Here is a 19,187-nt window from a genome sequence, read left to right on the forward strand (position 1 = left end):
GATATGGCTAAAAAGGTTGAGAAACCCTTCTTTAGGCCAATCTTGGTGTGTTAGCTCGTGTCCTGCAGGTTATATCTTCACAAACAACTCAAACTGGATCTCTTCCCTGTGACTGCCATTTGGCAATCATGACACCAATTTTCAAGTCTGGTGACAGAATCCTCCCATCCAATTATAGGCCTGTCTCGGTTACTTCAGTCTCTGCAAAATTTCAGAACATATTATCCATAGATATATTACCCATAGACATATAATGGACCACTTTGATAGGCAAAAAGACTGATAGACTGATAGACTGATAGACTGATAGACTGAAAATCATCACGGCTTTCGAACTAAACGCTCGTACGAGACTATATTACTTGAGACAACACATGGCATATCCCAACTACTTAACATCCCCAAAATTAGACAAGTAGACGCCATAGTTTTAGACTTTGCCAAAGCCTTCGACAAAGTCCCTCACAAACGACTGTTAGCAAAGGTAGATGGCATATGAGGACTACTCCTTCACTGGATTAAGACGTTCCAAACTTCTCGAGAACAGCGCGTTGTTATCGAGGGTAGTCGATCCTTAACTGTTCCTGTAACTTCTGGCGTTCTCCAGGGCACTGTATTGGGACATCTTCTCTTCCTTTCTTACATAAATGATCTCCCACTATCACTTTCCTTTACTACTAGACTCTTTGCGGACGATAGTTTAGTATGTAGGCAGATAGGTAACAGAGACGATTGTATTCGACTACAAAATGTCCTACGTGCTCTTGAAGACTGGGAAGCCAAGTAGCAAATGACATTTAGACCTGACAAATGTCACCACATCCGATTCACCTGTACTAACCAACCTATCCAATTTACCTATACACTGCATAACACAAAACTGGACATAGTTTCCCACCACAAATACTTGGGGGGTCGCATTTCAGCAGACATGAGATGGGCCATACATGTGATCAGCGTCAGGGCTACGGCCAATAGAGCCCTGGGATTCCTGCTCAGGAACCTGAGGAGTTACAACCCAGACATCAAACAACTTCTTGCTTATAAGACACTCGTTCGGCCACACTTAGAGTATTGGTCTTAAACTGTCCGGAAATAGATTCAGTTTGGAAGTAGGTAGAAACAACTTTGCCAACCGTGTAGTTGATGAATGGAATAAACTTCCTGCACAGGTAGTGCAATGTAGTTCAGTTTGAAGCTTTAAGAATCATTTAGATAAACACCTAAGCAAGATGCTGTAATGATTATAATTTATTTCATATTATTTGTTTTTGTTTTGTCATCATATGTCTGTTTGATTTTCATTTATTATTAGTTATATGTTAAGTTATTATTATATATTATTTACCTGTTTGTTTATTATTTAACTACACCTATGTATTTATTTATGTATTTTATTTGTTATTTACATTAGTTTTTATTTATCAATTTATTATTATTTTTTTTTTTGCATCCGACCTAGATATGGACCAAAAGGTCTCCTGTCGGCATGCTCCGCCTTTGTAATCCTTTGTATTGCGACACTGTCTGAGATCCACACACTAACAATGACATATACAAATTAAAGTCAAGGCAAAATAAAGCAGCAAGATATATCAGACGCGATTACAGACACACTACATCAGTCACTAGGTTAAAACAAGGCATTAAATTTGAACCACTTGAAACAGGAAGACAAATACACAGACAACAAATGATGTACAAAATCACAAACCATTTAGTTGACATACATTCTTGGTGGTGGCGACTCACCAATGACGGTCGTGAGAATTATTCAACAATTGTTTATGTTCAGACTTCCATATTACAATAATCTTGATGCATTCGTTTCTTTATACAATGCTAGAACCAGACTCTACCTCAGAAAGGTAGTCTCCGCCCGTCTACCCGAACAAGGAGGGAGGTGGATGGTCTCGTATCTGTTGACGAGGTCGTACAACCGCTCTGAGGTCGAAGTTGCGATGAGATTGCTAAGGTCGATTCTGGCCATCAATCTCGCTCGCTTAATTGTGACGCCGTTGATCTGCACGATCCTAGGCACTAGGAGCTGTGTGATCCTACAGAACTTTGTGAGCGTTTTGGGAGGATCGTCTGGAATAGGGTCCCCTGGAGCATCAGTATGACTGGGGATTCGATGAAATATTGCAGGCCTGTCTTGTTCATACAAGAGGCTCAGTGAGCGCTGAATAGATGTCCTTAAGTAGATGTCATTGGTCGTTTTGCCCGGCCGAATGAGCACCCGTTGAGGACTGTGTGGATGACGATTGTTCCTTGCTGGGAGGAGAGGATGTGATCCAGGACCTTTGCGATAGCAAAAATTTCCGTTTGTAGAGTGGAGATTCCATCACACGCTCTCCATAGTGCAGTCAACTCACCAGGGGCCGCAAAAGCCGCATCACACCTTCCTGTGAGGGGATCCACGGAGCCCATAGGACGAGCTCGCTTGAAGAGTGACAAGCCATCGAGCCTGGACAACCATGGGTCTCAATCGCTCTGGGTCATAGAGAGCCTTCTATCTGGTGAGGTGAAAGATGTGGAAGTTGGCGCAGGAAGATTGCCAAGAGGGAGGGGAGACTTAGTCCGGATAAGGGTTGTCCAGATCTCGACGTTGGGCTATATCTGGGAGCCCAAGGGCTTGGATCGCACGTGCCAAGTGGAACTTGCAGGCCCAGCCAGTTCCTCGACGTCCAGGGCCCTCATAAGGGAGTCCTTGGTGTCTTGATGACACTCTCCCTAGGACTGGCCAGGAGGTGAATCCCGTCACCTGTCAAAGGTTCTCAATATGAGTCCATGCATGGGCCGCAGTTATGGTGCAGGAAGCCTGATTTTGTTGGACCTTGAGATTGATCCACGATCGGAGGCAGACGTGAATCACAACAGTATTGATCACCACTGAACGCACCACTTCAAGGTAGTACATCTATTGCTATGCCCGTCACCCAGCTGGGGGTCGTATGATTGGTCGGAGACGTGAGTTCACCAACGAAAGCGTGTCCTGATTGGCTACGCTTTAGCCAGTAGGAGTCGCGGGGTTAAGTGCTGTGCGTATTTGAGACGGGAGAATTTGTAAGTCTATTATATAAGTTTTCAAGGATGGTTTTGATTTTGCAATGTAGATGGCTTCAAGAAATAATAGTAGGTGACGGCACCTTTCTCAAATATCGTTGTTCCTTCTAAAATCTGATGTGCAAGGGGAATTTTATGTTTAGTGTTGTAGTGCTTCTTTACGACTCAATTTTATCAGTGGGATGTTCGCCTCGAATACTTTGTCCTCGTTCTTCCGATGTATGAATGAGACCTACAGTCGCCATTGGTGCAGTTGCGTCGGTAATGGCGTGGTTTTCCTTGAGAGGCGACATTGGATTAAACTTACACTTGGGTTAAGTTTCATCAGCCACTTTTGAGACCATTACTCCTTGAATACCCAATAATTTGAATAAATATTTGCTATAATGCTCAGCTTATCATCACGGAATTTAGAGACAGTAGAGTTAAGTTCATAGCCAATGGCGTTGACTAGAAGTGACTAGAAGTGACCCTAAAAAGGAACCCGGAGGAACTCCATTCGCATAATTTTTCTAGTGAGAAGTTTTACCTTTCGGGACAACTCGCAGTTTAAAACTGTTCAGCCATTTACTAAACCAGCAAAGGTACTTCTTATGCCATGCAAAATGAGTCGATTTGGTTCCCCCCCCCCAAAAAAAAAAAGTGAGTTGGCCACTACACGTTATACAGCAAGACTCCATGTACGTTCTCCAGGCAGCGATATGAACTTGAGCACAACCATCAGTCCCTGTGTTAAGACTAAAAGGTCCAGCGTACTCCCCAGCCGCCCATAACCACCTCCTGACCTTGGGTCAAGGCACTGCCCATGGTGGCTGGCGGCGATCGGGCGAGGTGCCAGAGCAATGCAACGCAACAAAAAGGTCAAAACGAATCTCTGGATGAGATAATCTTCCCCGTTCTAGGTTCGGCCAGCGTTACTGGATGTAGATCCCAGAGTTATTGATGGGCGCATCTGAATGTTCAACTCACCACGCGCGCACACGCCGTGACAAAGGGGACACAAAGGCAGGGAACAAGCAAAAGAGCGACGCCAATTAGATAACTTTATTGACTGTGGACATGTAACAAACATGATGTGTAGGTTGGTTGCTGTACTGGGCCTCCTTTAGACCCCGAGCCTTTCCTCCGAATCTTCAGGCGAAAAAGGTTCATAGCCATACACATGCACACCCAGTGAACTGCTGCCACAGCTAGTCCGACGCGGCCCTTGTCACCTGCGCTACAGAAGGGGTGAATTGAAGAGAGGACTTCACTTGTGGTTATGACCATGCCCATGATCGTGACCATGAGCGTTACCTTGACCTTGACCTCGATCGTGATCATGATCATGACCAATATCGAATTCAGGTCCCTTGCAGACGTGCTCTTTAAGACACCTGTCGAAGCAGCACTTTTCTATTCCAGGGCAGCTTCCGTCGCTGGAGCACGACAACGGGGGTCCGAATCGGGTACTAAATGGGCATTCGGGCCGAACGGGAGGGCACTTGCCGTGTTTAACTGTACGAAGAAAGAAAAACGACAAAGGTTGGTTAACTCCCCCTCATCTTAACCCTTCTGTGCACTGACTTACTTACTAGATTCTATTTATTTTACTTTATATCATGTATTCATTTATTGATGTGTTTATCTATCTACTCATGAGTGTTTATCTATTTGTTGATTAATTGATGTATTCATACGTCATCCCCGGTCTTGGACAGGCGACTCTGTGTAGGTGAGGGAAAAGGGGAACTCTGGTTGGGAGGAGGGTCATCACGATGGATCGAGACACACTCCCAACTCGGGTCCGCCCGTTTGGCCCTCGACTGCATGGGTCAGTCTGTCCTGACGTGGGGACGAAATGAACCGGCTCGCCTAAACTCAGTCGGGACAAGGTGTGCCCGGAGATCCGAGACAGCGTGGCATTGTTAAGATCATGTTATGGAGAAGACACACACACACACACACACACACACACACACACACACACACACACACACACACACACACACACACACACACACACACACACACACACACACACACACACACACACACACACACACACACACACACACACACACACACACACACACACACACACACACACACACACACACACACACACACACACACACACACACACACACACACACACACACACACACACACACACACACGAGCGAGAATAAGACGACAGAGATGGCGAGACACTCACCCTCAAGACGACTGATTGGTTTATTGTCGCCTTCGCAGCAGTAGAACTGATTTTCGGGAGTCGGGCACCAGTAGCGGCACGAGTGGCTGGGAGTAGGGAGGCCGGGCTTAGGGGCTGGGGCTGGGTTGGCAGCCACCACAGCCACCAGGGCACAGGCCAGGACGACGCTGCTGCAGTGCATCTGGAAAAGAAAGGGAGAGTAGAGTACAGTCCCACAAGAGCCGAGGGTTGAGTAACATCAAGAGAACAGGCTCGATTCAAGACTGCGCGCAGGGCACACATCTGATCTTAAATATGTAAAGGCATATTCATGTCTGCATGGAGGCATACGTATAAACACGTGCATGCACACAGACCTGCCTATATACATGCGGACATACACAAACACACACACACACACACACAGCTGCGTAGATCACATGCACTTGATATTTCATTGGCGACCGAGATGCTAGCCGCTCCTGAACTTCTTCATGCTAGAGCAAGTCATCGACCGGTCACTCAGGGGACGGTCGTTTGAAAGTACACCGTGACGAAATAGGGCAGAGAAAACGGAGGCTTCAGCTTCGGGCGTTAGGACTGGGTGGATCGTGTGTTTATAAACAAAGAGAGAGCTGACGCTCCCAAACTCGATGTCGACTCGTCATTTGCATCAAGGCAGCTTCCTTCACGCGTGAGGGGGAACAACTGTGGTGTTACATGGCGCAGGTACAAGAACCGAAGGGTTAGTACCATTACGAATGGGTCACAGTGTGGTCAAAATGGTAAAACCTGCCGACAGGAGACCGTTTAGTCCATAGAGAGGTCGTATGTGAGGGGGGTGGAAGAGAATTTTGAGTAATTAAACACATTCCTGTGTAATTACACGAACAAACAATTATACTAAACTTTTCTACATCTTAGCTGTAACTGACTGAGATTTCGGCAGTTTCCGTAAGTGTTGGTCCTAAATTTTCCTCGTACATACATGTCGTTGTTCCCGATGTGAATACTTGTCGTCTGCTTTCTGAATGGGAGATGCAAACATGTAACACCACCCTACGCGCACACACACACGCAGACACACACACACACACACACACACACACACACACACACACACACACACACACACACACACACACACACACAAACACACACACACACACACACACACACACACACACACACACACACACACACACACACACACACACACACACACACACACACAGACACACACACACACCTAGACAAAAACATGAAAGGGTATATATAAAATCCTGGTATAATAAAAAGTGCAGTGAGGCAAAATACAGAAGAGATAAAGCCTGGAAAAGATGGAAGAAGGAAAAAACAAAAAACAAAAAACTGAGAAATGGAAAACATACACCAAACTAAGAAATGAATATGTAAAATTACGTATAGAAGAAAAAAGAAATTATGAAAAGGACATAATAGATAAATGTAAAGATCAACCCAAACTATCTTATAGATATGTAAACGGCAAGCTAAAAATACACAAATTACGTCAAGGTAGAGAATACACAGAAGATATAGAAATGGCAGATATTATGAACAAACATTTCAAATCTGTATTCACCAAAGAGGAAAAGAATCTACAAAACTGGGATAAAAAAAATTGAAATAAGATTTCCTCCACTAAAGAAAATAAACATTACTCAAAATTAAATAAGTAATCAAATACTAAAGCTAGACATTAACAAGTCACATGGACCAGACGGAGTTGCAAACTGGATACTGAAGGAATGTATAGACGAACTAACAGGAAAAATATTCAAAACAATAGAATGCTCTCTCAAAGAGGGAAAACTACCAGGAGACTGGAAAAATTCTAATATAGTGCCGATATATAAAGGGGAAATAAGGAAGACCCAACAAATTATAGACCGGTGTCCCTAACAAGTACAATAATTAAAATTTGTGAATCATCAAAAATAGATGGAAAAAATATCTGGAGGAGAATAATATTCTGAACCCGAGGCAATTTGGATTCAGACAAGGAAGATCATGTACCACCAATTTAATTTGTTTCTATTCAAGATTGATAGATATATTACAGGAAAGAGATGGCTGGGTAGACTGTGCATTCCTAGACCTACAAAAGGCATTTGATAAAGTACCGCACAGAAAATTACTATATAAACTGGAAACAATAGGAGGCATACATGGAAAACTATTGAATTGAATGGAGGACTTCCTACATGGAAGAAAAATGAGAGTGGTGGTCAGAGACAAATATTCAAAATGGGAAGAAATGAGTAGTGGCATCCCACAGGGGTCAGTACTAGCTCCGATAATGTTTGCTATATATGTAAATGACATGGATGAGGGCATCGATAGTTACATGAACTGCTTTGCAGATGACGCCAAATTATTAAAGAGAATAAACTCCGAAATAGACTGTGACTCATTGCAGAAGGATCTGAACAAAGTCTCAGAGTGGAGCAAGAGATGGGAAGTAGAATTCAACATCAAGAAGTGCAGTATAATCGAATTTAGAAAAAGCAAGAAGAGAATAACAGGACAGCATAAAGTTGATGGAAAAGATGTAAAGAAAGTGAATTGTGAAAGGGACCTAGGAGTGATCATCACCAAAGATATGTCGCCGGATAAACATATAAATAAAATAGTCGGAGAAACATACAATTTGTTGAGATCAATACCTGGATAAGGAAATGATAAAGAAAATATTACAAACACTGATAAGCCCAAAACTGGAATATGCAGCGCTGATATGGTCACCCAGTACAAAAAAGAATATAAGAAAATTAGAAAGAATACGAAGAGCAACAACAAAGTTGGTCCCAACATTTGCAAACCTAACATAGGAAGAAAGACTGGACGAACAGGAATTACCAACCCTGGAACAGAGAATAGAACGAAGGGACCTAATAACCATCTACAGAATTATGAAAGGAAAATAATGCCTTGATAGAGAGGACCTATTAAAACGGGACAGAGGAAAAACAAGAGGACATGCAATGAAACTCAAAAGCGATAACTACAGAAGAGACCTGAAAAAGAACAGCTTCCCACACAGAGTGATAGATGTATGGAACAAGCTGGATGAAGAAATAGTGTGTGGAAACACAATACAAGAATTTAAGAACAAACTTGATCTTGCGAGATACAAAAACGGGTTAGCACGAGCATAGCCCCCCTTCCCATATAATACAACTAGGTAAATACACACACACACACACACACATACACACACACACACACACACACACACACACACACACACACACACACACACACACACACACACACACACACACACACACACACACACACACACACACACACACACACACACACCTGCACTCATATTGTAATACACTGAATGCACTGTGTTGTGTCAGAGTTGATTTTTGGTCTCTACCTTGAACTGATGTGAAGTCAGATGTGAAGTTCCCTCTTGAGTCGTTCCGTGGAGACAGACGCTCTTGTTGGACATGGTCGGTCTTATATAGTCCGTCAGAGGTGCCTTAAAGACTTCGTGGAAATCTAATTTCCTGTTTCCTCGAACTCAGGAGGAAAAGTTGTCTTCGTTTTGTTGTAATTTTCATGGGCGGTGACTCGTCTTCCAAGGTAACCTTAGGAGAACCAGTAACGGCAGGGTTGAATGATTTTCCTCCTCCACCAGATCTCTCTCTCTCTCTCTCTCTCTCTCTCTCTCGTAAGTTTCCCTCCCAGTGTTGTCAGAATAAAATCAAACGGTGTTCGCGAGAGGAAGAAAAAAGGTCATTCTCTTCCATCAATGTCCAAGTGGCCTTCTTACAGGTGAATAAAATCGTCTGGCGGCAGAGAGGATAAACGTAGAGGCAAGTAAGGTCCTCAGTGGTTTCATCGAAATAGTTCGTAGGACTGTGATGAAAAAAATCACTCAACGAAAGACAGTAATAATACAAAAATAGTCTTTCCCCTAGTTCTCCCTATTCGGAAATTTCCAATATTCGAAAATTTCCGGAAATTCGGGACGAAATCTTCGTTTCTACAAAAATCTAGGAGCCGGAAAATTGAGGTTGCGTGGTGATATCTGTCTGAATATCTATGTTGCTTCATGTATGAATAATAAATTAATTATAGATTTGCTCATTTGTATACTTATTTACTTAGTTATCTATTCATGTATTTATTCATTTACTTATCTTTATTTATTCATTTATTCAATTATGAATTTCTTTCATTCTCGATAATATATAAAATGATAAAGACTAATTTTGATGAAATGGCGTGAAGATAGCCTACTGACGAAGAATAAAATGATTAGCTTTGATTAAATCCTATCAGGGTCGCTTAATGCCGTACGTATACACAAAGGAAGCAAGTACCTTCCTGCCACAAGCACATACTACCTTTGTACGAAAGCTTTTTGTATACCTGTACCCTGGCCTGCCTAGGTTAAGTTGGCCCTCCTTGAAGACAGGAGCAACAGACGCCCTAGGACAGGGGTGGGCAACCCTTGGCACGCATGCAAAACGTGACACACTAATGACTTATTTCCGGTACGCGAAACCCAGAACTAACCTTTGAAAGAGATAACTGATAAATGTCCACCTTCTTTTGTATGACCATTGTTGACCTCATGCCGCGTTGAGCGGTGGACTGCGGCCCCTATGGAAGGAGGTGAAGGGTGTGACGGGAGGGGACCTATGTTTGTATGTAGGCGTATAAATTTACTCCGTTGGAATGCGAGGAAATTTTTAATTATAGATTTGTCTGATTTTGGCAATCTCACTTAACCCATTCAACTCCGATGACAAGATGTCTTGTCATTTGGTCAAATAAAACCAAAAATCATAAAACACCAAAATGTTTGATCAAACACCAGAAAAATATGACGTCAATCCTCGCTTCGCTCGCAGCGAAGCGAGGACTGACGTCATATTTTTCTGGTGTTTGATCAAACATTTTGGTGTTTTATGATTTTTGGTTTTATTTGACCAAATGACAAGACATCTTGTCATCGGAGTTGAATGGGTTAAAGATGTTGTCCATTCCTGTCCTAGGCCCACGGTCCCCAACAGAAATGGGAGCTGTCCACAGAGGAGTTCGACAGGTTTCCTCGAACTCGGATTTCTTTTTGGCTACCGACAGAAGACTTGATGCCTCATCCCTTCAAAACTGTGACATACTTTGTAGTCACCATTCTGGTTAATGACAGGCGATTTTATTCAACGAAGGTGTGTCTGGTCAGGTGCCCGAGGTTTTTAGAATATATCTAATGTGTTGATGTGGCTCTGTCAGTAGAGAAAGGCAGGACTTGCAATAGAATGGAAGAATGGAACAAATCTAGATTTAAGTAGGAAATAAAAAAAGAACAAGAGAGTGGCTAATGAATGGAATATATTTATCATGCAATGAACGCTGAAACTATTGGTTATTTTAAGAGAAGTTTTGATCATTTTATGGATGGGGGTGATAGGTGGTAATGGACATGGAACGGCCTAGTGTAAGCCTTATGGTCTCTTGCAATACCATGCAGCAGATAGTAACGGTTTACATGGTACTGTTAGCAGGGATGTCCCTGACCTCGCATACGGGGTCTTAAAATGTCAGTGCTATTTTCGATGTCCAACATACACACCGTGGCGGCCAGGTCAAGGAACAAGATGTTTTTTCATTGACTGCGTGAGTTTTCATTCCGAACCTAGAATTTCTAGTCAATTTGTAATAGTTGTAGAGACCTTTCGTGGGACATTTTCATGGGTGCCACGGTTGTAACTCGGGGTATGACAGGGTCCAGATTGATCAAGATGTATGTGTCTGTATAAATGTATATATATATATATATATATATATATATATATATATATATATATATATATATATATATATATATATGCAAAGTAGAGCACTTGGAAATAGGAAACTAACGAAGCAGAGCGCTTTCGTATATTACACCTACAGTGCAACACGTAGCCACTGAAGTTTTAATATACGAAAGCGCTCTGCTTCGTTAGTTTCCTTTTTCCAAGTGGTCTACTTTGCATAAGTGAACACACGTACCCGTGTTCTTATTAGCATATATATATATATATATATATATATATAAATATATATATATATATATATACATATATATACAGACACACTGAATGGTTCCAGTGATCAATTAATATCTTTTTCCAACCACATATCACTTTTAATTCCGTACCATCGCAAACGAGACTGAGAATCGCTCGAAGGAGGCATCCGTGAAAATTGAAACGTAGACGAGCCGAGGATTCGAACCCAGTTAACCCGTAACAAAGTTATATTGACGTAACCCAATACGTCAATGTAACTTTGTTACGGGTTAGCTGGGTTCGAATCCTCGGCTCGTCTACGTTTCAATTTCCACGGATGCCTCCTTCGAGCGATTCTCAGTCTCGTTTGCGATGGTACGGAATTAAAAGTGATATGTGGTTGGAAAAAAGATATATATATATATATATATATATATATATATATATATATATGTGTGTGTGTGTGTGTGTGTGTGTGTGTGTGTATGTATGTGAGAAATTCGCTAGTGAACAACAACATAAATCAGATAGTTTTTATGACCGTCGCGCATAGGACTCGAACCTACCGCTCTGATGCCAGGAGGCTCCCGAGACGGTGCTGAGCGGGCATAGGCACTGTCTCGGGAGCCTCATGGCGTCAGAGCGATAGGTTCGAGTCCTATGAGCGGCAGCCATATAAATTACTTGATGTATGCATGCATGTATGTATGTATGTATGTATATATGTATGTATGTATATATGTAATGAGTGAAAATGCCCAAGAGATTTTCTCTTAAGTAAGTGTTACTAAATGTGATTGCTAGTTCAACATTTTGTATCTTCTTTAAGACATTCTCATTCCGTCTGAAGGTAGTCTTATCCTCTTTTGTAAGGTTTGAGATGACCTTACACATACAAATCGTCTCAAACTAGCAATCACATTTAAGGATATGTGTATGTATATATGTATTACATCTTATATTCTTACATCATATCCCAGGTAGGCTTCAGCCTGTCAGTGCAAACAGCAGTCTTGTTCATTCCGTGCGACTTTCAAAGATTTCTTCTTTATTTAATTCTTCAAAAGTTGGCATCTTGTGCTTCTTTAATGTCTCCTTCATAGCTTCTTCTCGATCTTCTTCCGTTTGGGGTCCATACCCACCTTTTCTTAGCATCTTTCTCAATATTCATTTTTTCTACATGACCCAGCCATTGCAACTGTTTTTTAATCTTGTTTATAATTGGTGTATTTATGTATATATACACGCACATGAGTATATGTACGTGGTCCAAACATAGATAATATCTAATCCTACTACTTTCTGATACCGGACAAACTTCGGGATATAACGGACCTGTCCGGTATTTCCATCGGGTATAACGGATCCTCGGTTATAATGGATCTTCGGATATAACGACTGACCCCTGTCCCCCATATCGTCCGTTATATCGAGGGTTTACTGTACATCATAAATGAAAATATTGAAATGATAAGAATAGTTGAGACATGATAGATTGATAAGGAATTTGAACACTGAATTAATGATCCTTTTTCAGTCCGCATAGAAATTGCAGGAAATATGGTATTCTATTAATTATATGTCGTGTGATTAATATTTTCATTACGCCCCATACATGTATATATGTGTGTAAATATACACCGATTTCTGACCAATCGGGCGTGCCATGGCCGATTCCGATTCATCGGACGCCGTTTATTTACAATACAACTGTATATCTATGGTATGAAAACTAGTATTGTGATTACAGGTAATGTGGTATTCTATAAATAGTATGTAATTTTGTAGGTATAATCTGAAAGAATATGGTGACAGAGTTAAGAAATTTTATCATAGTTTCTATGTTTTGCAGACAGAGGGTGAAGTATTACCCAGAAATACGTGCCACACCTACTACAGATAGGTTTACATCCTGTTTACTTTTTGTGTGACCCTGACTTCAACAAGAATAGCCAAAGTAGATCTATTGAAGAAAAATGAAAACAGGGAAAGAGAAAGTGATATATATATATATATATATATATATTTATGTATATATATATGTACATATATATTATGTATATATGTATGAATGTATACATACATACATACATACATACATATATATATATATATATATATATATATACATATATACTAAATAAAAATATTTGTGTTCCGAAATTTTTCTTTTCCTGCGGCCAGCGACACTTGGGGCAAATCGGTTACATCGCCCGGTCGCCTGGCGATGTAACCGATGTAACCTGGCGTTCTGTATTTAGGACGCTTCTTTACCCGCGTCAAAGATGCCCGAGTCATCGAGGTTAAAGGTGCAGAGAAATCGTCATTTTTGGAAATGGATTACGCAGAAAAAAAAATTGACCAAAGCTTTTCTGAACGAAAACAAAAAACGAATGGGTGAATTGAGGCGTGAACATGCTTCGAGTTTTCCAAATTTATACGGCAATACCAATACATTTTCAGTGAGAGAATCAATAAAGTTGTTCCATCGAAAACTATTAACATTTAGTAAGAGATTGAAAGAAGATAAAAATTACAAATATAGCGACGAAATTTTTGAGTCTCTCGAAGCATTTGATGGGGAAATTTCACAAGAGAGTTTGTGTGCGTTTGAAAAGCATTACTTCGCAGGGTACAAAAGTTTTACGAAAAAGGGTGGTAAATCGGATCACACAGATTATCAAAAGTATTATCTTGAAAGAACTTTTAAAGCCCAGAGGCGAATAGATCGAGTTAACAAGTACGTTATTAAAAAAGTAAGAGATCAAATTAGTAAAAGCACTGACACGAAAGTGGAAGAAAACGTCAACGTAATTCAAGAAGCGAAAGATTTAATGATTAAGAAACGTATTGAAGACAAGAAAGAACGACTAAAGAAAATTAAAATGCTTCGTATTCAAAAAGAGGACCGTAAAAAAGCCGAGGAAGAGGAACGAACAAGGAAGAAGGAGGCCAGAAAGGAACGGAGAGAGGCTAAAGCAAAAGCTTTAACGGTTCGCAAAGTTTTTAAACAAGAAAAGCAAGCTAAAAAAAGTTATTGCTTAGGGGAAAAATGAGAATTAAAAAAGTCCAAAGGGGGTATTTTAAATGGGGGTTTAACATCAGCACAAACCGCCTATATTGATGACTTGCGAGAACAACGTAACAAACTCAATAAAAAATATATATATATTTGTGGAGTCGTTAGAGAGGTTATCTACGGTTTACATAGGATCTTTACGAGAGACTGATAAGAAAGGGGTTCCACTTCATTCGATCGGTGAAATTGGAACATTCAGATGTAAGTTTTGTCAAGCGTTACTATGGGAAAAAGAACGTAGAACCATATGTTGTAATGTGGGACAAACACCAATGTTTTTAGCGACGAAACTCAACGGCGATCTTGAGGCTTTATATAACGGAACGTCCCCTTTATCGAATCGCTTTCTAAAGAATTTAGTCGGATTTAACACGTTATTTTCCTTTACGTCATTTAAAACCTCAGGAACACTTCAAAACAAGCAAGAAAGTTCGTTATGTTACAAGATTCAAGGAAAAGTGTATCATAAAATCGGAATTCTAAAACCAGAATTAATTGCTGGTAAAGAAAAGCCGTTCTGGAAGTCTGATAATTAATTCATTTTTGGATCTTTACTTCTACCACGATAAGAAACAACAATTAAAGTTACGTGTTCAGAGGATGTACGATTTTTTTTACCCACACAAAGATAAATTACAGAAAGAGAGTAAAAAGCGTCGAGAAAGAGAGGAAAATGAAGTTGTGAAAAACGAAACTATAATAAGTCAATTGTATGATTATTTAGTGGTTAACAATATATGTCTCTCGAGCATGCTCAAAGAAGTTGAATCTTCAAGACAATTGATCGACGATTACGTTAAAAAGACCGATAAAATTCCTGATAATTATGTCCATAACGCTAAAAACAGCCGGGCATCAATACGAGAGAGCATAAAGGGGTTTACCATTTACCCACGTCTTCCTCGCAAGTTGGAGGGATAGTTGATTTGAGTCCAGACAAAGACCCCCTTCAGATAATAAGTTCCCCTGCAGCGAACACGAAATTTCCTAACAAAATATTGGACCATAACAATTACTTTTATGACATATTCCAGTATCCTTTACTCATTCCCAACGGCGACATAGGGTACTCTTACAAAATGACCAAAAAATGTCAACCTGGGAAAAAAGAGGGGGAATATAACCGACTTTCACCAGCTATGTTTTATTCATCACTTTACATGGAAAGAGAAGGCGTTTTCAACTACATAACCAAAGGTAGAAGGTTGTTTCACCAATTTGCAGTAGACAATTTCGTGAAGGTTGAATCTAACAAATTGTCGTTTCTGGAACTTCATCAGAATCAAATACGCAAAGAGAGGGCGGACATATTGAACGTTACGAACAAGAATGACATTGGACAAAGAGTCGTGTTGCCTCCCAACTTTGTTGGTGGACCTCGATACATGAAGCAACGACAACAAGACGCTCTCGCATACGTCTCTTATTATGGCTCTCCAGACTATCTCATAACTTTTACTATGAATCCAAATTGGAGTGAGTTACGCGAGGGGATGAACAAAACAGGTTCCACTGAAACAAAATCGTGTGACCGCCCCGATTTAGTAAGTAGGATATTTAAGTTGAAAGTTGATAGCCTAATAGAAGATTTGACACACAAACATATTTTTGGTCGTGTTAAAGCATATCTGTATAGCATAGAGTGGCAAAAACGTGGACTTCCTCACGTGCACGTATTGTTGTGGATGGAAGAACGCGTAACAGCAGAAATTCCCGACAAGGAAAAAGAACCAAGACTTTACGATGTTGTCACAAAGTGTATGATTCATGGGCCATGTAAAGGCTATGATGAATCACACCTTTGTTGTCAGGGCAAACATTCGAGAGCACAAAAATGTGGAAAAGGTTTCCCTAAGACTTGCAGAAATGATTTATTGTTTGGAAACAATGGATACCCAGAATACAAAAGAAGATCGGTGGTTGGAGAAGGAGGTAATTCTTTCGAAATAAAAATTAAAGGTGAGAAAAAAACTATAGACAATTCATGGGTGGTGCCATATAACGCGTATTTGTGTTTGAAGTATAATGCTCATATAAACGTTGAATGCTCAAACTCAATCAAATGCATCGATTACATTATTAAATACGGGAACAAGGGTTGCGATCGCATTCTTTTCACTAAAACGTCCGACAACGGAGATGTAAACGAGGTTAAAAATTATCAAGAAGCAAGATTTGTAAATGCTAACGAAGCTACTTGGAAAATATTCAAATTCGATATTCATAAAAATTATCCTCCTGTGACAACACTCGATTTACATTTGGAAGGAGAAAATGAGGTGCTTTACACTGATAACACGTCAGAAGAAGAGATGAAGAAGAAAACGAATAAAGACACGCAGTTGACTGCGTTTTTCAAATTGTGTTCAAATAATAGCTTCGCTGCCGATCTACACTACCACGAGGTGCCGCGCCATTTCATTTACAACGCCAACACTTCAAGTTGGGAAGAACGAAAAGGCCGTACCTTCTCGCTGGGGCGTATTCGTGCGGTGACCACCAAGACAGTAGAGTTGATTTACTTGAGGCTCCTGCTTACGCATAAACCAGGTCCTACGTCGTACGAAGATCTTCGCACAATTGACGGTAAAATGTATCCCTCTAATAGAGAAGCTGTCAAAGCTCTGGGTCTCTTAGCTGATGAAGAAACATGGAAAAATACAATTTTGGAGATAATCAACCACACGAACGATAGGAAACAACTTCGAGAGACATATGCAAGCATGTTGGTATTTTCGGATCTTGAAGATCAATCAGGGATCTGGGAAGAAACCAAAGATTTGTTCGCCAGTGACTATCTGCACATCAACAACTTAACTGAATACAACGATGAAATATATTTGGACGCATTAGATGACATTCAAAAACACGTGTGGAATTGTGGAGGGGGAAGCATCACTGAATATGGGTTGCCTCCTTCGAGGGGCGGGGAAAAGACTTCAAATGTCGTTCGAAGAGAGAGGTCTTATAACAAAGAAAATTTGAAGGAGGAAGTTGCACAGAAAGAATTACTTTTGAACGACAAACAAAAACAAGTGTACGATGCAGTGATGTACCGAGTGCATTTTGGACATCGGTACAAGAACAATGGAATCTTTGTGAATGCTGCAGGGGGCACTGGTAAATCCTTCGTTTTGAACATGTTGTTGGACTCGGTACGTTCTCAGGGCAAGATAGCTTTGGCGGTAGCCTCTTCGGGTATTGCAGCTACAGTTCTTAAGGGAGGAAGAACTGCTCATAACATATTCAAGATTCCGCTAATGGAATATAACGAAGTCAGGTCATGTAGCATTAAGAAAAACTCAGAACTTGAAAAGTTATTAGAATTAACATCTTTGATCGTGTGGGATGAGGTAGTGATGGCAAATAAAAACACGTTGATAGCACTTGATATTACGTTACGAGATGTTCTCGAGAACGAAAAGTTTATGGGAGGTAAGGTGTTTGTTTGCGCAGGGGATTTCAGACAAATTCTCCCTGTTATCCGAGGCGGTGGAAAGAACGAGGAACTCGAACATTGCATCAAGTCAAGTTATATGTGGAACGATCTGACAAAGTTAGAGTTGACAGAAAATGTACGTCTGAAGAAGGATGACACAAAAAACATTCTATTTGCTCAGAAATTATTACAATTGGGATCTCAAAGTGAGGGTCCCGTTGAAATCGACGAAGACTTTGGTGCAAGAGTCAAATCTCGCCAAGAGTTGGTTGATAAAGTTTATGATGACATAGAAAATAACCACCTGAACGCGTCGTATTTTGAAAAACGAGCTATAGTATCACCTACGAATGATGATGTCGACAACATCAATCAGATGATTCACGAGAAACTAAAAGAGAAGGAAGTCGTTTACAATAGTGTTAATGTTGCAATCGAAGAGGGAACGGATATACAGACTTCAGTTTTCAACGCCATGACAAGCCCATCCCTTCCGCCTCATCAGCGTAGGGTAAAGGTAGGGAGTGTGCTAATAATCATTCGAAACATTTGCCCACCGAAACTATGCAACGGGACAAGAATCATAGTGACAAACTTGAAAAAGAATGTTTTAGTCGGGAAAATATTAGGTGGAAGTTACTGCGGAGAGCAAGTGATGATACCTAGAATCACGTTAGAGGCTCAAGATACTCCAGTTCATTTCAGGCGTAAGCAATTTTCGGTCAAACTAAGCTATGCTATGACGATAAATAAGAGTCAAGGACAAACGTTTGAACGTTGCGGGCTACTTCTGGATTCAGTACAGTGTTTCGCTCACGGACAACTGTACGTGGCATGTTCAAGAGTAACGACCTGGGATTCGTTATTTCATTATACCGGCTGGCACTATGTAAATGGAGAATATAAAATAAGGCCTGCGAACAACTGCGTATATAAAGAAATTTTTGTTGAGGCTACGCCCAGTCCTCAAGTAGAACCACCGGCCGTCGTTGCTAGCGGTGAAACTTCTGCGATCGCCGAAGAAGAACCAGAGTTTGGAATCAGAGAAATCCCAAAGGAAATTTATAACATCTCAGAAGAAGACGCCGTAAAGATGATTCTCCCAGACTTTGTTTTCAATGATGACAAGGATAACGACCCAGATGAAAGCGATTCCGAAACTGTTACTTTGAAAAAAAAAAAATGAAGGACATCATATCAGTACTCAAAAAATTAACTAAAAAATTGGAAAAGTTCATCGAGGAGATCAAGGATGTTGTCAAGCGGCAAAGCGACGATGAAGACAGTACGTCTCCACCACGGAAAAAGATAAAAGTTAATGATAGTATTGTAGTCGCTGATGAGAAATAAAAAAACAATATAATTCAAGTGTTTTATTTTCATGCAAAG

At 40.7% G+C, this 19,187-nt stretch overlaps 2 protein-coding genes across 2 annotated transcripts; one reads left to right on the forward strand and one right to left on the reverse strand.

The window, feature by feature from the left end:
* Positions 1–4,095: 4,095 nt before the first annotated feature.
* Positions 4,096–8,786, reverse strand: LOC143035937 (uncharacterized). Its single transcript, XM_076203164.1, has 3 exons — positions 8,652–8,786; positions 5,264–5,444; positions 4,096–4,563 (listed from the first exon to the last, which is right to left on the reverse strand). The coding sequence occupies exons 1-3, from the start codon at positions 8,724–8,726 to the stop codon at positions 4,316–4,318; spliced, it is 504 nt and encodes a 167-aa protein (XP_076059279.1). The 5' UTR covers positions 8,727–8,786; the 3' UTR covers positions 4,096–4,315.
* Positions 8,787–15,438: 6,652 nt separating this feature from the next.
* LOC143035675 (uncharacterized) lies at positions 15,439–18,984 on the forward strand. The gene has a single exon (XM_076202540.1). The coding sequence runs from the start codon at positions 15,439–15,441 to the stop codon at positions 18,982–18,984; it is 3,546 nt and encodes a 1,181-aa protein (XP_076058655.1).
* The last annotated feature ends 203 nt before the right edge of the window (positions 18,985–19,187 follow it).

Source organism: Oratosquilla oratoria, chromosome 19 (genome assembly GCF_046742065.1).
Source record: "Oratosquilla oratoria isolate Oo_2021 chromosome 19, ASM4674206v1, whole genome shotgun sequence".
Taxonomy (NCBI): Eukaryota; Metazoa; Arthropoda; class Malacostraca; order Stomatopoda; family Squillidae; genus Oratosquilla; species Oratosquilla oratoria.

Excerpts from the sequence above, each read along its gene's own strand:
- LOC143035937 (XM_076203164.1), bottom strand. The coding sequence starts at position 8,726 with ATGTCCAACAAGAGCGTCTGTCTCCACGGAACGACTCAAGAGGGAACT. Across the intron at positions 5,445-8,651 it reads TGACTTCACATCAGTTCAAG|ATGCACTGCAGCAGCGTCGT; the intron begins GTAGAGACCAAA and ends TTTCTTTTCCAG. Across the intron at positions 4,564-5,263 it reads ACCAATCAGTCGTCTTGAGG|TTAAACACGGCAAGTGCCCT; the intron begins GTGAGTGTCTCG and ends TTCTTCGTACAG.
- LOC143035675 (XM_076202540.1), top strand. The coding sequence starts at position 15,439 with ATGACCAAAAAATGTCAACCTGGGAAAAAAGAGGGGGAATATAACCGA.